The sequence below is a fragment of the Neolamprologus brichardi genome, chromosome 15 (genome assembly GCF_056152115.1).
Source record: "Neolamprologus brichardi isolate AB-2024 chromosome 15, ASM5615211v1, whole genome shotgun sequence".
In the NCBI taxonomy this organism is placed as follows: Eukaryota; Metazoa; Chordata; class Actinopteri; order Cichliformes; family Cichlidae; genus Neolamprologus; species Neolamprologus brichardi.
Window position 1 is genome coordinate 39,205,001 of NC_142118.1, and position 21,168 is coordinate 39,226,168.

General features: G+C 44.3%; 1 protein-coding gene across 1 annotated transcript in view; it reads right to left on the minus strand.

Moving 5' to 3' along the window:
* LOC102794990 (cadherin-2-like) overlaps nt 1-17,318 on the minus strand; it is a 106,436-nt gene extending 89,118 nt beyond the window's left edge. The window contains exons 1-2 of the mRNA XM_006791902.3: nt 17,153-17,318; nt 10,132-10,270 (exon numbers count right to left, since the gene is read on the minus strand). Coding sequence (XP_006791965.1) covers nt 10,132-10,270; nt 17,153-17,185 — 172 coding nt within the window. The 5' untranslated portion in view covers nt 17,186-17,318. The remainder of the gene's footprint in view (nt 1-10,131; nt 10,271-17,152) is intronic.
* Nucleotides 17,319-21,168: the final 3,850 nt, after the last annotated feature.

Here is a 21,168-nt window from a genome sequence, read left to right on the forward strand (position 1 = left end):
ATTAGTCAGATGTGAGGTCAGGCATGCAGCCATCATTTATTTAGCAGAAAATGGCTGCAAGACAGAGATGGAGAGGGAGATGGGATCCGGGAACGACAAATGGGAGGACAGGAATTAGTTGAACATGAAAAACCACAACTGGAAGAGGACCCGTGGGAGTAGACACACAAACACACACATGGGTATCTCTGTGTTACCATGCTCGTCTTTACCATCACACCTGAATGCCTAACACCAGCTTTCAAAGGACTATGAGGAAAAACTGTCCACAACATCCCCATCAGTAAATCCTCACACAGATAGCGGTCAAAGTAAACACAGCCACACATTCCATCCATATCTGTGGAGCTGGGAGTCTCAGCGCCTGGCTTTCGTCAGTCCAACACAGAAACTTCATTATGAGAACCAGACCCAGAATCTGTTCCTCCTCCACATTAACACACACAAAGCATGTTCTAGAGAAAGCGAGCCTCCCTCTGTCTGCACACTGCGGTCAGTCTGTGGTCCCGAGCTGTCTCTGGTAGACGTTTTAGCATTTTTGTGTGAGTCACGATGAACGGGATCAGAAACGCAGAGTGAAAACAATAATCTGCTGTCTTCAACGTTCCCAAAAACATGCGACTCCAGTAAAAAAAGCAATGCAAGGAGATGTGTTCATGCACGCATTTGTCACGACACAGATGGGGTTTGATCTCAGGGGGCAAAGTTCACGAGGAGCCACGGACCCTGATGTCCCTGATGTGTGCAAATCATGTGACCCACATATGTCACATATGGATCATCTCTGTGGTTCTAACCATGATCCTCGTGTTGTTTCTATTCACGAACACAAAGAAGACAGGAACATCACCCAGACTCTGTTTCACTTCTTCATTTCCACCTCTCAGGATTTTATAAATATATCCACCTGATTATAAGTTTGACTCTGATACGTAGGCATGAATGAGGTACACAGGGCTCAGAAGGCACACGGGGCATCTGTAAGACTGCAGCCTTTCAGAGCAGTAATGCTTAATAAGACGGGTCAGGCTCTACAGCAGCAGCGTCAAATCTGTTCTTCTCTGTGGCTCAGACACCTCTAATGAAAATCCTGCCACAGTCCAAAAATACCTCAAACGAGGAACGCTACAGAGAGACATGAGAGACAGAGTGGTGCTCGAGACCAGGACCAAGGATGGACCAGAACCTCTTATCAAAGCTTTCCAATGGACATGAAACAACAACATGGTGCTGACTGCAGAGCTGAAAGAGCTCTCACAACATTTGCTCCCTATAGGTTAGATGGATGAGGACAAAGGAGGCGAGGAAACTGACGTTTGAGCAGGAAGAAAGAAAGAACGTCGCCGTTTAGTGGGAATAACCTCAGCTCAGTCTGAACCTTCACTGCTCTGAGCGGGCAAAGGCAGAAAGGTTTGTCACACACTTTCATTAACATCTCGGTTGTTTGAAAGTTCAGTGTCGGCAGTCAAACCTGCCACAGACACACCCTCATGCTGGAGTCCACGCTGCTCCGTCACGTCTCCCTGATTGGTTAATAGCCTTCTTCAGATTAGCAGTTGTATGTAACTCAGTGACATTGGAGTCATACAGTCTGTGGATGTGTCGTCTCAGCCTGGTGTGTCAGTGTTTCCTGGCTGCTGGGTTATAATTACAGCCTCTGCATTCCAGCGGTCCAACTTGGACGCCGCAGGAAGAAACACACAGACGTGTGTTGCACAATATTATAGTAATTACAGTGTTTCTGTAGTATAGCAAAGTAAATATAATGTCATTCACAAGCTTATTGTGTCACTTATAACGAGAGATCCAGTAAAACCCTGAATCCACTCGTCACTGTGTTTAATGGTTTTCAGTCTCGCTAACGTCAGCTGCACACTTCCTTTTCTCCCAGCAGCACACTAATGTGAAACTGGACTCACGGCACTTTTACAGGCAAGAACAGCACATCTCTGTGGGAAACTCACAGCTGACTACAGCACAGCAGCCATTAACAGGAAACAAAAAAGGTCAAACCAAGTCAAAACTGAAGATAAGAGAGGACGCGCTGACACCGACCCTGGGAACTAAATCAGACTCTAGTCCTGCAGCTGCTTCCAGCACGTCTGCAGGTATAAGCAGCACTTTACATTTAATCAACACTGCTCCTAAACTAATGCATTTTGCTGCTGACACAACGTTGGCTCTTTGCATTTGAACAGACACGATGCAAAGGCGGAGCTAGCCAAGAACCCAGGATGAAGTGTGCGACTGGTCACAGGTTCTAAAGTAAACATGTGTCAGCCATACAGACGGGTGACGTTTACAGGCGTACCCCGCCTCATCCTCCACGATAGCTGGGATACGATCCAGCACACCCACAACTTTCAATTCAATTCAATTCAGTTTTATTTATATAGCGCCAAATCACAACAAAAGTCGCCTCAAGGCGCTTCATAGATACAGAGAAAAACCCAACAATCATATGACCCCCTATGAGCAGCACTTTGGCGACAGTGGGAAGGAAAAACTCCCTTTTAACAGGAAGAAACCTCCAGCAGAACCAGGCTCAGGGAGGGGCGGGGCCATCTGCTGTGATTGGTTGGGGTGAGAGAAGGAAGACAGGATAAAGACATGCTGTGGAAGAGAGACAGAGGTTAATAACAGATATGATTCAATGCAGAGAGGTCTGTTAACACATAGTGAGTGAGAAAGGTGACTGGAAAGGAAAAACTCAATGCATCATGGGAATCCCCCGGCAGCCTACATCTATTGCAGCATAACTAAGGGAGGATTCAGGGTCACCTGGTCCAGCCCTAACTATATGCTTTAGCAAAAAGGAAAGTTTGAAGCCTAATCTTAAAAGTAGAGATAGTGTCTGTCTCCTGAATCCAAACTGGAAGCTGGTTCCACAGAAGAGGGGCCTGAAAACTGAAGGCTCTCCCTCCCATTCTACTTTTAAATACTCTAGGAACAACAAGTAGGCCTGCAGAGCGAGAGCGAAGTGCTCTAATAGGGTGATATGGTACTACAAGGTCATTAAGATAAGATGGGGCCTGATTATTTAAGACCTTGTATGTGAGGAGCAGGATTTTGAATTCTGGATTTAACAGGAAGCCAAAACAGGAGAAATCTGCTCTCTCTTTCTAGTCCCTGTCAGGACTCTTGCTGCAGCATTTTGGATTAGCTGAAGGCTTTTCAGGGAGTTTTTAGGACTTCCTGATAATAATGAATTACAGTCGTCCAGTAGTAATAAATGCAGCTCTGAATGATACAGTTGCACTGAGGGTGTCCAGGTAACAGCATTGTGCACTGATGCAACTGAAACCATGTGAGACTCATCCTCACTCATATCATCGAGGTTTTAACATTTCAGGTAATTCATCACAGTTCAAATGATGGTTTTAGTTGTATGTTACAAAGTCAGGTGGACACAGAACCTGTTTATTCTCTCAGGATTTAACCACCAGCTTTCTCGTGCCTTCAGTAGCCCTTGTCTTGTGCCGTGCGCTCTCTTTGGCTTGAAGCTCTGCGGGACCATCAGAAAACGGTCCATGAACAGCTGCATCAGCTCAGCTGCAGCCCAGGTAAACTTTACTCTGTTGATGGGATTTTGTTCCCTGACTGCAGGTATTTCTTATTGATGATGATGATGATGGAAGAGGACAGATTGGTTTTTGCCTCTCTGCTGAGAACATGAATGAAACTCTGATTGGCTGTGACACAAGCGGCCGTCCTCCTTCCTCGTTGACCCCTGGCAACAACATAACTGACCCTTGCTCCTCATTGGCTGTGACAGAAGCCTCCCACCTCCATGTCAGCAGCTCCTTTTATGCATTTAACAGTTTGCCTGTGTGACACTGAAGCTTTTGCACTGAAAGAAGAATAAATGATGTGGAACAATCATACGTCGGATACAAGGGGCCAAATAGCAAATTATATATAAAACCTCGTGTATGTAAACAGGGACATTTGAATGCAGTGCAGTCCACTATCACACTGCAAATACAGAAGCTTTGTAACATTAGAGTTTCTGTCAGAACAGATTAACTGAGCTGCATTAGACTCCTGCTGAGTGTTAATATTTAATTACATTTAAATATGAGTTATGATTCGTTTCCTGTTTTACTGAAGGTTTTAGTAAAATGTGTAAAAAGGAGAGGAACAGGCAGCATGAACGGGACCGACTGTCTTAATTTACGTCATAAATATCTTGTTACAATAGATGGATGCTCATATTAAGCATGATGAGTCTCATATAAACTTTTTTGTTTCACTTTCTGTTTTGCAGTTTTTCTTCTAGTCTTATATTTGTGGAAGCAGGATTTCGATGAGGGAGAATATCCTAATATGGTCAAAATCAGTGTAACACAGAAGCTCCACCCACATGCTGCTCAACTCACATGTTTATGGGGGACAGCCAATCAGAATGAAGTTGGATCATTTTAAACTGTAAATCATGCTAAGCTGCTCTAGTGCAGAGCAGTGTGATGCTTCAAGGCCAGGACGGGCTGAACTGCACAGAGTTCAGTACAGAAAGCCTTTATTTCAGCAGACATATTAAAGTTGCCACGATCATCCCTGAAACCAGTCCCAGGATTGGCTGAGGAGCACAAACTTAATGTTGGCATTACAGGAGAGGAATCATTAAAAACCCGAGTGTCTCACTTTAATGTATCCAGTTATCTTTAGAACTGAAGCATAAATCTGTCACTCTGAATCGATTTTCACAAAAATAAAGATTTATGCTAATTCTGATGAGGTCATCATCTGTGGAGTATTTTAAGTCTCCTTGTTTTCGGCTTTTTAGGCATCAAAGACTTTCAGCTTTATGATGAGGAACAATTCTGTTGCAATAAAAGATGTTATCCATGGTGGGAGGCATGAGTCACAGACTATATGAAAGTGCGACTGACGTAGTGAAGATCACATCCACGAGCCCAGCTCAAAACCAAACAGCTCATTTTAACCCAGACTGGTCCAAACGAAATGCAACAGAACAATTTAGGTAACAAACAGGACGAGACGTCAGATACAGAAGCAAACACATATAAGAGCACAGAGACGTTAACAAGCCCCTTAGAGGAAAAACAATGCCGGGATCAGGAATCAAATGAGAGTGGGATGGATTCAGAGGCAGAGAGAGGGAGCTTTCACTTTAAATCTTGAACGCCATTCCCAAATCCGTCTATGAGGGGAGACAGTGATGTATGAGACAGGAACAAAGTAGGGCAACCCCCTGCATGACAAGAGAAAAGAAGAAGGCAGGAAAAGAAAGCCAGAGATGGGAAAGAGCGGGAGGATGGTGGGAGCTGAATGTGCTCGCTTCTTAGTGGATGGTGGGACGGGGGTTTCCACAGCTTTGGACGGCGGTGCTGACCAGCAGCCGCTGCATGAGGCTGTGTCACTGACTGCAACTCACTCCCATAATAGGAAGGAAGGAAGAAAAAATGGCAAGGTCAAGGCAGCCACTTCACAGGAAGTACTGGACAGTCACTGATCTCATCCTGACTCACAGATGTACAGAGAGGCTGTATGTACATGCAAGCACAGCACAACAGCACAAACACACACACGCGCACACACACACACACACACACGCACAATCACACACACACGCACACACACACACACACACACACGCACAAACACACACACACGCACACACACACACACACACACACACACAAATAAGACGACAAACAGGAAGAGAGCCCACACAAACCAAGCCGCAACATGTATTTCTTTGCAGAGAGTCATTGCACACACACACACACACACGCACACACACACACACACACACTGACTCACACGCTGGTCTGGCAGCAGCTGAATCAACTTTACATGTAACTGCCTATTTTTTGTTTCTTTTCCACTGAAATCTTCGCTGCTGTTTCCTGTAAGAACTAAATGTGTTGTTTTTTCCACCTCGTTACCTGAAACTTGGTTTAGGAACCACGATTTAATTTTACAACTTTTACAAAGAAATTAAAAAAGAAAGAAATCTTTTCTTTCTCCTCACACTTTGCCCAGCTTCAGTCAAAGCCATCCTTTGAGGAACATCACAAAGTCAAAATTCGAAGCAAATATGTGATTTAGGGCTGGGCGATATGGCCTAAAATTCATATCGCGATATAATTTGAAGCACGTGCGGTAACAATATATATCACTATATATTATTTTCTTCTGTATAACGTATTTTCCACACTATAAGGACTTAAAATCCTTTAATTTTCTCAAAAATCCAGAGTGTGCCTTATGTATGAATTCTGGTTGTGCTTACTGACCTCGAACCGATTTGGGCAGAAATCTGTTAAAAATGTTTTAGTACAACTTTGGTAAGCAGCACTGCTTGATGGATTGTCAGAGCATTACGGCTGCCGTAGTGAGGAGCTTCACGGTGTAATCTGGGTCCTAAACTCCGTCCCTCCAGGTCCCAAAGTCAAACGAACACTGAGAGTTAAAAACTGTCTAAATTATTTCATCTTTAATAAAATCATCAGCGATGCTGCTTTACCAGGTGTAACAATGAAGTTTAACATCCAGGCATCCATGAAAACAGAATTTATTAAATTTAACGGAGTTAGAAGTTAGCAGGAAGTTAGCTCGCTAGCTTCCACCTAAACATGATATAGCATGTTCTGACTGAGATTTCTGAAACTAATTCAAACGTACACCTCTGCTACCACTTCCAACATAAATAAAGAGAGAAAAATAAACAGCAGTGACGTTTGCAGGGTTACTGAAGTTGGGCTACCTGGTATATAATGATGTGCTACGTGATCGCTAGCAACACAGCTATGTTAGCATAACATTAGCACAGTGAAGCTGGAGGATGAACACCAACTTTTTTCCACTCGATAAAAGTCATTAATGAATCAGTGTTACGGAAGTGGAGGAAGCGCAGTTTTTGGCTTTCCCCATATTTCAAAAGTGCTTCATCTCTTTGCTGTGACTGTCGGCATATTTTGCAGATGATAATGGTTGTAGCCGCTGCGATGCTTTCGACCAAAACAGGCGCAGCTTGATGACATCATCAACATGCGCTATCGCGATAGAGCGGTATAGTCAAAATCTCTATCGTTGGCCAAATTTATATCGTTTATATCGTATATCGTTTATATCGCCCACCCCTAATGTGATTGTAGCTGTCGTTCACTGAGCTGTAGGTTTTATTTTGGGGGAAGTCTGTCAGTAAAACCAAAGGCACAGGATGCTGTCGGACTCCCTGCTCCGTGTCTCCGCTTTTAGTCTTTACCTCTCACCCCTTTCTCTTTCTAACCTTCCCTCAGACACTTCATTTGTCTGGCTCTTTATTATGTCTCTCGCCTCCATCTCCTCATTAATCATTCAGTCTTCCTCTGCTCCAATTAAATAATTAAAAGCACCCAGAGCCATCACTTTTTATCCAGCAAAGATGCCCTCCACACAGCTCAGTGGTGCCTTTCATCAGCACCACAGCCAAATGCTCCAAATATTCTATTCTTTCAGTAATTAAGGGCAGAAAATGTAAAATACTGTTTTTGAAAACAATCAAATGTAAACGCTGCTGTCTTTGGCTGATCACTGACCTCGTGCTCTGATAGGCTGCCACCTTTGTGTCTAACAAACTGGGACAGTAGTTATGTCAGCAGGTAGCTTTGTCTCTGATATTTAATAATTAATGAAATCAGTGATTTAACATTACAAACACAAAACAATCTAATACAATAATAAGAATATTTATATTCAATAATGACTGTTCGTCGCCACAACCACACAGTTTTTTCCAGGAAATCAGACTTTAACATGGCAGCAGCAGAAGCAGCTCATCAGACACACGGATGTAAGACTACACAGTTCAGTCTGTTTGGGTTGCTCCTACCAAAACTAAGACTTATGTCCAATCTGCGTATAGAAATATAATCTTAGCAGAGAAACCAGGCTGACTACACTGAGGAAACTAGCGCAGAGGATTGTTATTATCACACACGGGCCTGTAGAGAGGCAGGGTGGGCGGGACTAAAGCCTGACATGACTAAAGCAAAGGCCACTGACCTGTTATAAATATGAGAAGTGAAAAAAGCAATATCACTTGTCCATTAGGGCGCTGACATCATTACAGTGCAGCATATTTAAACTTTTATTTCCTCAATTTATTTCTAGATTTGTGAGAAAGAAACACTTTTTTGGAGTTTTTGCTGGAGAGCGACACAGATCTTTATTCATCTCTGGCTGCATACAAAGTAGCCATTAGTGTTTGTTACACTGTCTAAAAACACAGCCTCCTGATTTGTCTGCTGACCCTCCGGCCCCGCCCCCTCACCTGCACATCACCACAGGAGGACACACTGAAATGCGCACTCTTCGTGTTTCTGCAACAGCTCTGTCGGCTTCACTCGCTCTCGCCTCGTCACACTTCAGAGCCCACACATGTCCACCGAAGCACACAAACATGTAGTCGCACACTCCCTCACACATTCCCACTCATACACACTCACACATGCACAACCACCTCAAAGCTGTGTTATTGTTGGGCTTTTGCCTGCTGCCTGGCTGCTCTGTTTCAGACTCGCTGTAACACAACGGACACTGATTTATTTCCAGCAGAGGAAAGAGTCTCTCCGAGCTGTTTCCTACTTTCACAGCGAGCACTGTCCACAGTTTTCTCTCTCAGGCTGAAGAGCATCTCTGCAACACAAAGCCAGAAGATCAGCTCCTCTCTGAGCTCGCACGCCACCCTCATCAGAGCTGAACTATATGGGCCATGAGTCAAACAACACTATCGCACTCAAACACAACTCTTACACGTCTCGCTGCACTAAAATGCTAAATCACAGGCATCATCCTGCATGCACAGAATAACCCGACTGCACATTTGTGTGGAGCATTTCTCCCAGTTTCTGAAACGAGCTTTTCTCAAACAGAGGCAAACATGCGAGCAGAGATCAAGCTCCAGTTTGAATATTGATCGACCTCGACCCAGCAGAACACGACTGAAGCCGTATCCAAGCAGCTGCATGTTTGTCTTTAATCTTCTGTTAAATTCAGCGAGGTTAACATGCATAAAATAAACAAAGAGGTTACAGAGTCACTAATGCTCTGTTTGAAATACAGATATATGCAAAGCAGCTCCATATCACTCACGGAGGCCACACACAGCACCGCCTCACAACCCTGCTGCTATCCTGTGCTTATTGACCAACCTGCTGCTGATACCCCGGGGCTCGCTCAATACAGATCGCTCCGACCGCTCTGCCACACACAGCACAGACGAGCAGCGTGCTCATTTATTCTGCTTGATCAGGTAAACAACACCAGGCCGTGCAACCTCTCTTTGTGTGGAAACTACAGGTTGACTTATCCAGCATGGTGTGAAGCTGCAGGTACAACGTGAAAGTGAAAAACATGTTACAGAAAGTGGACAGAAAACCTGCCTGAAGCCAGAAAGTAACATTCAGTGAAAGAAATCACAGAATTTTCTTAACATGCGCTTGTTTCAAACCTCTGACCCACTGACTGCTTTAGCTTTCAGCAGTTGGTTGGTAGCAGATTAAATATTTTTCCCACTATTTGCTCAACTGGCTGAAGTTGCAGCTCATGAGCTCAAGTCTACCAAAGAACAAAAATCGTCCACTTTCTTATGTTCAGAGCACGAGGCCGGCGGGATTTCCAACAGGAGAGCACCAAAGCCAAAGTAGCGACGACAACATTTAACCAACATTTAACCAACATTTAATCTTTTCCTGTGGCTTAAAGCTGTGGACCTGTGGGTTCAGGTGAGATCAGAACTGTGGGGTGAGACCACCACCAAGTTTTTCCAGAAGAAGAAGAAGACTGAAACATTCAGTGATGGTTTTACATTAAAAACATCAACAAAAATCCATTAAATGCTCGAGTCACAGTCGAGTTTCATCACAATGCTGAAATCAGATTAAGGCAGACACACATCCACCTCAACAGGAGGCCCATATCGGCTCAGTGCATCAGTCTAATCCACACTCAGTCTTTGCAAAGGTCAGTCCTCTCCAAGCTCCATTATGGTTCAAATATCAGCAGGACTCTTAAGCAACCCCCACCCAACAGCAGGGGATTATTACTGGAGTTGTCCCGAGTGTGTGTGTGTGTGCGTGTGGGTGTGTGTGTGTGTGTGTGTGTGTGTGTGCGAGCACTGACCGTTGCAGACAGCCTGTCCCTTCGCCAGCTCTGGCTCCATCTCGATGATGTATTCCTCCTGTGTAAACCCCCTCGTGCATGGCAACGACCCCTGCTTGCTTGACAACGATTGCTCGGCCTCTCCACCCACAACCACCGCCTAAAGACGAGGAAAGAGAATAAAAAGAGCTGTTTGCATTTCAGATTGCACCTTTTTACCCCTTCGACCTGGCAAAAGGATGTTTTTCTCCAGAGCATTATCGAGCTGATTCAAACAGCAGAAAATCACAAAGACTTCTCTGTGGTCGTTCATGAAAATGACAGACACCACTTTGTTTCAGAAGACTTGTTAAGCATGAATATAAGGAGAGAAACCAGCAAAGGAAACGTAATTAGCACAGACCAATTATCTCATTTCCCACATTTACTTATTGGGTTTGTTTTGCTCGTCTTGCGGTGTGGCGGCAGAAGCAGCGGCGTGCGTCAGAGGGAAAATAGACCCAGTGCAGCACCGGCCGAGCCAAGAGAGCTTTATTAATCACTATGAGGCGCAACAGACAACTGGGTCAATTAATTTTGATGATAATTAGCGTCTAGACTTTTGTCTCTGCTGTTGTTTGAGCGTTGGCCCAATGTGACCCCCCTCCACCCCCTGTCCCACATACACACTGACGCACACAGACACACACACTCCCAGTCCTGCACAGAGAAAAGCATCTGTTGTTCTTCTGTGATTAAAGGAATAAAGCCAACAGGGTGCTGTGATTCGCTTCCACTTAACCCAAAAAAAATTTAAACTCTCGCGTCCTCGCTGCGTCCTCGCTGCGTCCTCGCTGCGTCCTCGCTGCGTCCTCGCTGGGGGGGGGCAGGCTGCCTTTTATCTGTTCCCTTATTAGCATAAGTAAGGAGGAAGTACTCATGTGTTTCTGATGCTGTGTTTGCAGCGTGCAGCGTGGGATTCAGTGGTCACATTAACAGATCAGGCAAAACGTGCAGCGGAGAGAAACTGGAAAGAGGCCGTTCCAGGACAGAGGGGCTGATCTCCTTTTTCCTTATAATTCCCGGTGATCCACTTCCTGCTGGGTGATCGCTCCTATGTCTGGAAGTTCTCTTTGTTTCTTTGCTGTTGTGCGGGTGGTTGATGTCATGCATGGCTCACCTGGAAGGACTATAAATGGGTCTTTCTGTGCAATTCAAACAAACTTGCTTCCACAGGAGGCAGGTTGACTGTGTACGAATGCTTTGAACTGCCCAAGCTCGCGTCTAAGCATCCACACCACTGGGGTGGTGTCGATATGCCGGGAGTTGATTTTTTACTTGGCACAAAAGGTAAAAGTCAATACAGTTTGTCTGAGGCTCCTTCTTCTTCCCGAGAGCTCCCCACAGATGAGTCCTTTCACCACTTTTGTTTTATATACAGTTGAGTGATGGAGCCTTTATGAAGCACACAGATCATTTTGTCATTGTGCGTCTCTTCAAACGCTGTAAAACTAACCAGGATCCAGTGCTGGGTGACCACGGTCTACATAAATGTGTCTACACCACGGGAGAGGCAGTCAGACTGTAAATGGACCGAGTGCAACGTGTTCAGACATCCCCACAGGACATTTTAAGTGAATGCAATCAGGGAGGAATCTGATGCAAGAATACTACGTTTCCCTTTTTGGGATTATTTTGGTCGTAAACCAAACACAAGCAGGAGCCCAAACATGGCACGAGATGAAGCCTCTACTTGGCTTACCAGAAGGAAAGGGGGGGGGGGGGGGGGGGGGGGGGGTTGACATACTGTATGCTGCTAAGTGATTTGGATGCACAGTTGCACAGTTTTAGTTCTAAAATATGATTTTAAATTGATGTTGCTGTTAATGTAAGAAAGAAACTCTGATGCAAAGACCAGCATTCGTTTCTTTCTTGACTCGCTTCCCTTCAAAGAAGCAGTTGGTTGAATGTGCAGCAACACTGAAGCCACAAAGGAGGCCTGATCAGACCCTGCTGATCCTGGTCAGCCCTCTTTCAGTCTGCTGAATCCATCTGGTCTCAGATGTAATCCTCCAAGATGCAGGACCAACAGATTTAAGAACTGATTTGTCCCTCCTGCTTTTGGCCTTTTCAGAAACCTGATGTAATCCCAAATTTTTAGTGTGTCGATTGTTGATGATTATTTTATTTACTGCCTGCAGTGCAACAAAATTGCCTCTTGTGGGTAAAAAAATCAACTTGACCTTGAATCAACCAACCAGTCTAACAGCAGAAAAGTAATCAGCAACAATTCATCAAAAGAATCTAAAACTTTTCCAGTTTTGTAACCGTTTTCATTTTAAATGAAACATTGTGAAAACAGCTTCGTGTCATTGTTGGAATCTGAAACTGACGGCTATTAAATACATGAAGCAATCAATGCATACACAGGGGAGGCTCTCAGATTAATGGTGAAAGCACGCTCAGTAAGGATCCTCCTTTAATATCTGACAGATCTGTTGTGTCACGTTGCTTTCACAGACTTTACTGATTAAGCCCTTCATGTCACAACTCATTGTTTGGGATGCAGCGTACAGTAATTACAGCCACAGCAGGTATGTGACAAGGCATACGAACAGTCAGCGCGAGGAGAGGAAGCTTCTGAAATGACTTTATGTTCTAATGCTGGTGGATGAAGCTGGTGGATGAAGCTGGTGGATGAAGCTCATTCTGCGAACAGTCGTGAAGCAGCTCAGCAAACAGACAGGCTGTAAACCTCTGAAACACACCTGACCTCTTTATCAGAGTCAAGGATGTGATCACTTAATGCAACTCATCGCCTCTGCTGATGATGGCAGGTCATCTCACCTTACATTATATTATCATTGACAGAAATATTATGATCAAAAGGAGAGAAAAGGAATCAGGTCGTGCTGCGAGCTGAACGGTGTTCTCTAATTGGAGCTGACACTGAAGATCATTTAAGAACAGAGTCCATCAATGAGACGAGTGTTCAAGCAATTAACAACCTGACTGATAATCTGGGCCGATGCTCAGCATTTTTCACAGCTATCTGCATTAGCTTTGTTGCTAAACTTCTCTGTCCACAGTCCACTCTGATAAATCTCCACTGAAGGCTGTTTGTGCCACAGAAACATATTTTCAGACGAGACCATCGGTCTTATATAACAGACGGCCGTAGCCCATCTCTGCATTTTGAAGCCTGGATGTTTTGGCTGCTGCCATGTTGGCAGTGTTGGGAAGGTTACTTTTAAATGTATTCCATTACAGATTACATGCCCCAAATGTATTCTGTAACGTATTCCGTTATGTTACTCAATGACAGTAACGTATTCTGAATACTTTGGATTACTTAATATATTATCATGCTGTTTACAACTACATGAATGTACTATTGCTGTGATTTATTACTGTTACTGAAGGTCCGCGGCTCCGAACCGTAGTAAAGGGACCTCTGGCTAATACGGTGGGTTCTGTGTCGGCTCGTAGCTGAAAACTAGCTTTACTTTGTTGTCTGGGTCAACTTTGCTAGCAGAGACAGAGAGAGGCGTTGAAAGGCTGCTCCAACAGAACTTATTGTTTCAGAGGAAAACACGAACACGGTGTACAGTCGAGTCTTAATAGCTTACTTACAGCTGGGCTCGTCAGGCTCTCTTCTTGGCTGCAGTGGTTATTATTATATTTACATGCTTCCAGCTCCCGTTTCTGCTCGATGACAGCTCGTACTTTTCCTTTTTCTCCCTCCCTCGCTCACAGACACATAACGTGTATGGCAGTCCATTCTCCCTGCAGCACGGACTACACTGCCCATGATGCTACATTCTTTAGAGCTATACCTGTAGCATTCTGCCTGTTAGCTTAGCACAACAACAACAACAGGCGCTCTCTCACCCAGGAAACACTCAGAGAGAGAGCGTCACCCTGTAACCATGGCAACCGTAACGCTGCCTGGAACAACAGAACGTAGCTGTCAAACAAAACCCAAACAGTCCTGACCCGCCACAATATGAAACAGGGAAGTACCGCCGTGTAATCCATTTATTTCAACAAAGTAACTGTATTCTAAATACCACCTTTTTAAACGGTAACTGTAACGGAATACAGTTACTCATATTTTGTGTTTTAAATACGTAACGGCGGTACATGTACTCCGTTACTCCCCAACACTGCATGTTGGTTTTCCGACGCCAGCAGTGACCATATTTAGCTGACCGGGTGCAGTGCTAATGTATCGGGCTATGCTAGCTTCATTAGCTAGCTGCATACACCATAAACTGCACGGGTCCGATGTTCAGGCACAGATGCTAACCAGCGCTGAGCAACAGACTAACACAATAATCAGAGTGCAGCACAAACTTCTGTGCCACACGCTGAGCAACATTATTTTACAAATCATTAAAAAACTGCCAGCCAGCGCTAACAATGATGACGACCAGACTGAAGGAAACCGACCAGTCAGCACACTGTTCAGTCAAAGAAGCCACGCCCACAACTCTAAGTCTTTCCACGTATAAGAGAAATATTCCAACTACTGTATATTTATTATATTATTATTTATTATATTATTATTTATTATACGAAAGAAAATTTATTTTTAAAAGAAGTTCTTTTGTGCCAGCTGTGCATAATTTCAGCAGCGTTAGACTGTTTAACACGGAAGTCTGCAGGGACTCTGCTGCTCCTAGTGGCCACTTAAGGAACTCCAGACTTGGCACCTTCAAATCTGACAAATACATCAAAACTGTAAAGCTCTGGATGTTCCACATATCTGCTGGTGGTGAAATAAAGAAATAGAGTCCAACACCGACAGACGTGGCTTATTTTCATTAACCGTTCAGCTCGTGGCTGGAGTTTATTATCAGCCTTCTTGATTTTTGATAAGAGGCTCAGATTCATTGTCAGCTGACTGACTGAACAGCGTGCTGTGGACCCAGCTACTCCAACCAAACGCTGCACCCACTGTTTCTGGGAAAGAGGACTAATCATCCACTGCTGAAAAGCCGCATCTTCTTAACACCTGACATTACTCACTCACTATTTCAGCAGCTAAAATACATCAAAGGTAACAAAGTGTTCTGCAGGTTACCTCTGTGGGCATCTTGTTTCCCCAGTAAAGAGGAGGCCTGCCTCAACTGCAGCTCTTTTATGGGCCATTTCCATACAATAAACAGATGCTGCATATTTGACTTTTTTCCTCTACACATCTTTAAGCCTAACGTGGGGGTGGACTTTCCACCCAAAAGCATCACTCGTCCTCAGTGAGTCAGCTTCATGTAAACACAGCTGGTGCAAAAGATGCACCTCTGATTAAAGATGAGTTGGTGCGGTGCGTCGTTATCCTCGATGAATGCAGAAAGTCTAACACGTCCCCTCGTTTGTTGATTATGAGCCTCTTTATATATTTAAATTTGAAGCTCGCCATCACTTCAAAGTTCTCCGTGAGTCAAGCGTTTAAAGCTTTGCCCGCAGCAAAATTAATCTGCGTCATTTTAATCACAAAGCACAGGATTCACAAATGACAATAATTTAGCAGAGCCCCCCTCAGGAGGAAAGGTCAGCACACAGAGGGGCATTATCACAAGGATGGAGAGCATTTGTGACACCACAGATAAAATCAAACCCTAATCAACTTGCAAACATTTCTTCCTCCTGGTGTAACTAAAGGCTGCGGGGAACAGGGGGCTCATTATCTCCACTAACTGAGATGATGTTCTGCCTAATGCTGTTAACTGTTTTATCTACAAATAACTGCATTATCTACAAGCCCGTTAACCCTCTACAGTCACATATCACTGAATCATTAACCCCATCAGCAGCAGCACCTTCAGCTACATGATCAAAGCCTTGATAACAGCGACAAATTGTACCTACTAGGTAACAAAGGCGACCAATCAAAGGCTTGTAGAGGATTGGAGGTAAGCCCTGGAGAGCGCTGACCTTGCTTTTTTGAGAGGGAGGCATTGGTGATGGGCTTATTTTAGGACCCAACCTTTGACCCTTTGGCACAGCACTGTCTTCTTCATTGATTTTTTCCCACACAGAAAGGATCGCCTTGTCTTTTCTTTGCCTCCATTAAATCTTGCTGAAGGTGCATTTGTGTGCTTCTTTCAGCCCACATGGAGCCTCGCCTGTGGCAGAGCTTTGCTGCTTTAATGCAAATCATCCATAACATCTTCAAAGCCACAGTTAAAAACATCTTCCACGCTTATACTTTTATTTTTCTGAGTATATTAAATAAAAACACAGATTTTTCAGTGTTGCTGCTGAAATGGATGGAAAATGTCAGCAGTAATAAAACACTAACCCTAACACAACACCGGTGCTTTCAAAAGTTCAGCTTGATGCTGAATCACAGGACTGTGGATGTTACACGGACTCCTGCTGCACACCAGCTCCCACAGGCCGAGTGACAGCACAGAAACAGCATTAAAGGTTAGCATGACTGCGCCTCAGGAGCGCGGGGCGAGAGCAGGCGTGGATGCAGCCGGCACCGTGACCCGAGCCGCGGCTCAGACACCACTCTGGCTCCAGCGTCATGTCTGGGCGTGAGAGGACAAATCAAACTGCCATCTTTTTTTTAATGGAGATCGACGCTATGTGACACAGATCCGGTCAGACTGGATTACAGCTGAATAAAAGTAACGCGCGGTATTCGGGCAGAAGGCAAACACACAATGAGCAGCCGGAACAGGGCGACGGACAGCCCCCTGTCACCGAGGATGCAGGCACGGATGATAAAGAGGCTCCTGACTCGGGAGTCTTCACACCAGCAGCATCCGAGCTGAAACCCGCAGCTCTCACCGACACACGGTTACGCCGCGACTGCGTCGCTCCTGCCCGGGACCAGCAGCGTTTTCCTCCCAGCGGGCTGAGCGAATCTAAGCGGCTCTTTGGTGAGAATAGCACCGATCACACGAGTACAAACGACGGGAAGTGTTTTCTAGTTCAACTGTATTGTCCTCCCATCTGCGCAGAGCGCTCCTCTCCGTCTCCTCTAACCAGCATCGCTCTGCTGCGGCGAAAACCCACCGCAGCTCTTCGCGGTTAAAACAGAGATATTTACCTGCACCGCCATCAGCATCCAAACACGAAGCATTCTGTTCTGTAAATTTCCTCCTTCCAAAACAGGTAGATGTTTTTTTCAGTTCCCGGTAAAGCCCGGCGTCATGAGGAGCCTTCCTCCTTCCACCAGCCCTTCTCTGTGTCTGTCTGCTGTACCCGGCTCAGTGGCACTACAGCCTGCCTGGGACTGGCTCTGGGCCGGCCCCTCTCGCCTCGGTGTCGCCCTCTAACGGACACAACGTGCACTCGGGTTAAGGATGTCCAGTGGCTGGTGTCAGAACAAAAAGCCAGAGGAACGATTCCGTTTCTTTGTAACTCATAACTTGGAGAACAGAATCTAACAGCAAAGCCACCTCTGATAGTTTGTGCTACACTAGAAGAGCGCAGCTTTGATGGTCTGTAAAGGTGAGCATCCTGTTTTTAAACATTTGTAATACTTGTGTCGTTAAAAACCTTTTATAGTGTAGCCTGGGAAATGGTTAGCCACACAGGACACAGTTACTGGGGTTCTTAATGTGCAGTTTTATTGTCAATGACGACTGAATAAACAAAAAATGTCCTTTGACCTTTACTTTAGTCAAACAGCGGCCATGTGGACTTGTACTGAACATCGACAGCACGAGAGGTAACAGTACCAGAATAACCGACTAAACAAAGATGCGCCAATACAACACGAGGAATAAAGGAAATGAAATACACAAAAATACGGCAGTGGCCTCTGTCTGTGCAGAACAAAATACAAAGAGCTAAATCACACAAGCTCCTTTAAAACTGTGGAAGTGTTACACACATGTTAATAAACACTTACATGCCACAGAAATCTCAGCTCACTCGGACTGGAGCACACACACGATCTCCCACCTTTCCCTTGCATGGAGAAAATGGCTGCTGCACGCTGCGCATACAGGTGCTTTGCATCATACATTTCAGAAATACATTTTATTAGTCCTTTATTTATCCAGGTAAAAATCTCATTGAGATTAAAAATCTCATTTCCAAGAGAGACCTGGCATCATGGCAACAAAAGTCACATACCACATAGGTATATAACATTTAAAACAAATACAACATCCCATACCAACATGTGTAAAATATACGATAACAGATCAAATTAAGAGAACATTAAAAACAATCACACTGAGTAAAAGAGCTGTTCTCTCGTTCCTTTAAGACAGACTTAAACTCTCCCAAGGTAACCAAGTCAGATCATTTCAGTTCCTTCTGCAGAGGAAGCAGGGGCAGCGTATTTAAAAGCTTTTTCCCCAATTCTGTTCTGATTTTTGGGACAATCAATTGTATGGTTTTGTGCGAACGAAGGCTGTATTGGTTGTGCTTTTTACACATATAAACACATAAATATGCCAAATATCATGAATACTACTGATCAGCAAAGACACATTCCCTGTAATGCACCATTACGCTTGAAATCACTCTTACTCTCTTTTTATGTCCTTTTCATCATCAACATCATCTAGTTAAAATACTGACGTTTTGCCGCTGCACTACAATCATACCAATATGTTTCAATGAGTTATTTAACAATTCCTTACCAACAATTTAACTCCTTCACAACATTCCCGTTCCACATCCACAACAAAAAGAAAAGTATACAAGTCCCAAAGATGCATTTCCTGTTAAGTTTCTTTTTGGAAAACTGCAGTTAACCCTTAAGCACTGCCCCCCCCCCCCCCCCCCCCCCAGTGACCACAATATGCAACTACACAAACCTATAAAACTAACAGCTTCAAGTGCACACAACATGCAGATAACCAAAGAAATAGCACAAGCAATGACATTACATTACCCAATAACATTCTTGTCTTACCTTACATGGAAACAAACATTTTAAGACCCCTTTTTGAACCTTAGATGGATATTTGGTTAACTGAAATGGAAAATATTATTATTAATTTACCACTCGGCTACAATAGCCTTTGTTATCGGTTCTTCGTTTAAACTTCCAGGACTGAAAAATGAAGATAATGAAAGGCCAGTAACTGCAGTTCCTCTCGTGGCCACAGCTTCACAGCTTTTAATGAAAGTTTCCTCTTTTACAGGAACTCTGTCTGTGCGAAGGTGCAGCCAGGCAGGCCTGTTAATTCAATTCAATTCAATTTTATTTATATAGCGCCAAATCACAACAAAAGTTGCCTCAACGAGCTTCATATTGTACAGTAGATCGCACAATAATAGATACAGACAAAAACCCAACAATCATATGACCCCCTATGAGCAGCACTTTGGCGACAGTGGGAAGGAAAAACTCCCTTTTAACAGGAAGAAACCTCCGACAGCACCAGGCTCAGGGAGGGGCGGGGCCATCTGCTGTGATTGGTTGGGGTGAGAGAAGGAAGACAGGATAAAGACATGCTGTGGAAGAGAGACAGAGATTAATAACAGATATGATTCAATGCAGAGAGGTCTGTTAACACATAGTGAGTGAGAAAGGTGACTGGAAAGGAAAAACTCAATGCATCATGGGAATCCCCCGGCAGCCTACATCTATTGCAGCATAACTAAGGGAGGATTCAGGGTCACCTGGTCCAGCCCTAACTATATGCTTTAGCAAAAAGGAAAGTTTTAAGCCTAATCTTGAAAGTAGAGATAGTGTCTGTCTCCTGAATCCAAACTGGAAGCTGGTTCCACAGAAGAGGGGCCTGAAAACTGAAGGCTCTGCCTCCCATTCTACTTTTAAATACTCTAGGAACAACAAGTAGGCCTGCAGAGCGGGAGCGAAGTGCTCTAATAGGGTGATATGGTACTACAAGGTCATTAAGATAAGATGGGGCCTGATTATTTAAGACCTTGTATGTGAGGAGCAGGATTTTGAATTCTGGATTTAACAGGAAGCCAAAACAGGAGAAATCTGCTCTCTCTTTCTAGTCCCTGTCAGGACTCTTGCTGCTAGATGTTACATCTGTCCACATTGTTTGTGCTCTTATTGCATTTTGTAGCATTTTTAATGAAACAAGCAGACAAACAGTTTGTTGTTTAAGCATCAGTCTGTTTTCTTAGTCTCTAAGCAACAATCAGCAGGTATGTGCACCTGTTTGTAGTTTATGGATGTAGTTTGGTAACCAGTGTTGGGAAGGTTACTTTTAAAATGTATTCCATTACAGATTACAGATTACATGCCCCAAAATGTATTCTGTAACGTATTCCGTTACGTTATTCAATGAGAGTAACGTATTCTGAATACTTTGGATTACTTAATATATTATCATGCTGTTTACAACTACATGAATGTACTATTGCTGTGATTTATTACTGTTACTGAAGGTCCGCGGCTCCGAACCGTAGTAAAGGGACCTCTGGCTAATACAGTGGGTTCATGTCGGCTCGTAGCTGAAAACTAGCTTTACTTTGTTGTCTGGGTCAACTTTGCTAGCAGAGACAGAGAGAGGCGTTGAAAGGCTGCTCCAACAGAACTTATTGTTTCAGAGGAAAACACGAACACGGTGTACAGTCGAGTCTTAATAGCTTACTTACAGCTGGGCTCGTCAGGCTCTCTTCTTGGCTGCAGTGGTTATTATTATATTTACATGCTTCCAGCTCCCGTTTCTGCTCGATGACAGCTCCTACTTTTCCTTTTTCTCCCTCCCTCGCTCAGACACATAACGGGTATGGCAGTCCATTCTCCCTGCAGCACGGACTACACTGCCCATGATGCTACATTCTTTAGAGCTATACCTGTAGCATTCTGCCTGTTAGCTTAGCACAACAACAACAACAGGCGCTCTCTCACCCAGGAAACACGCAGAGAGAGAGCGTCACCCTGTAACCATGGCAACCGTAACGCTGCCTGGAACAACAGAACGTAGCTGTCAAACAAAACCCAAACAGTCCTGACCCGCCACAATATGAAACAGGGAAGTACCGCCGTGTAATCCATTTATTTCAACAAAGTAACTGTATTCTAAATACCACCTTTTTAAACGGTAACTGTAACGGAATACAGTTACTCATATTTTGTATTTTAAATACGTAACGGCGGTACATGTATTCCGTTACTCCCCA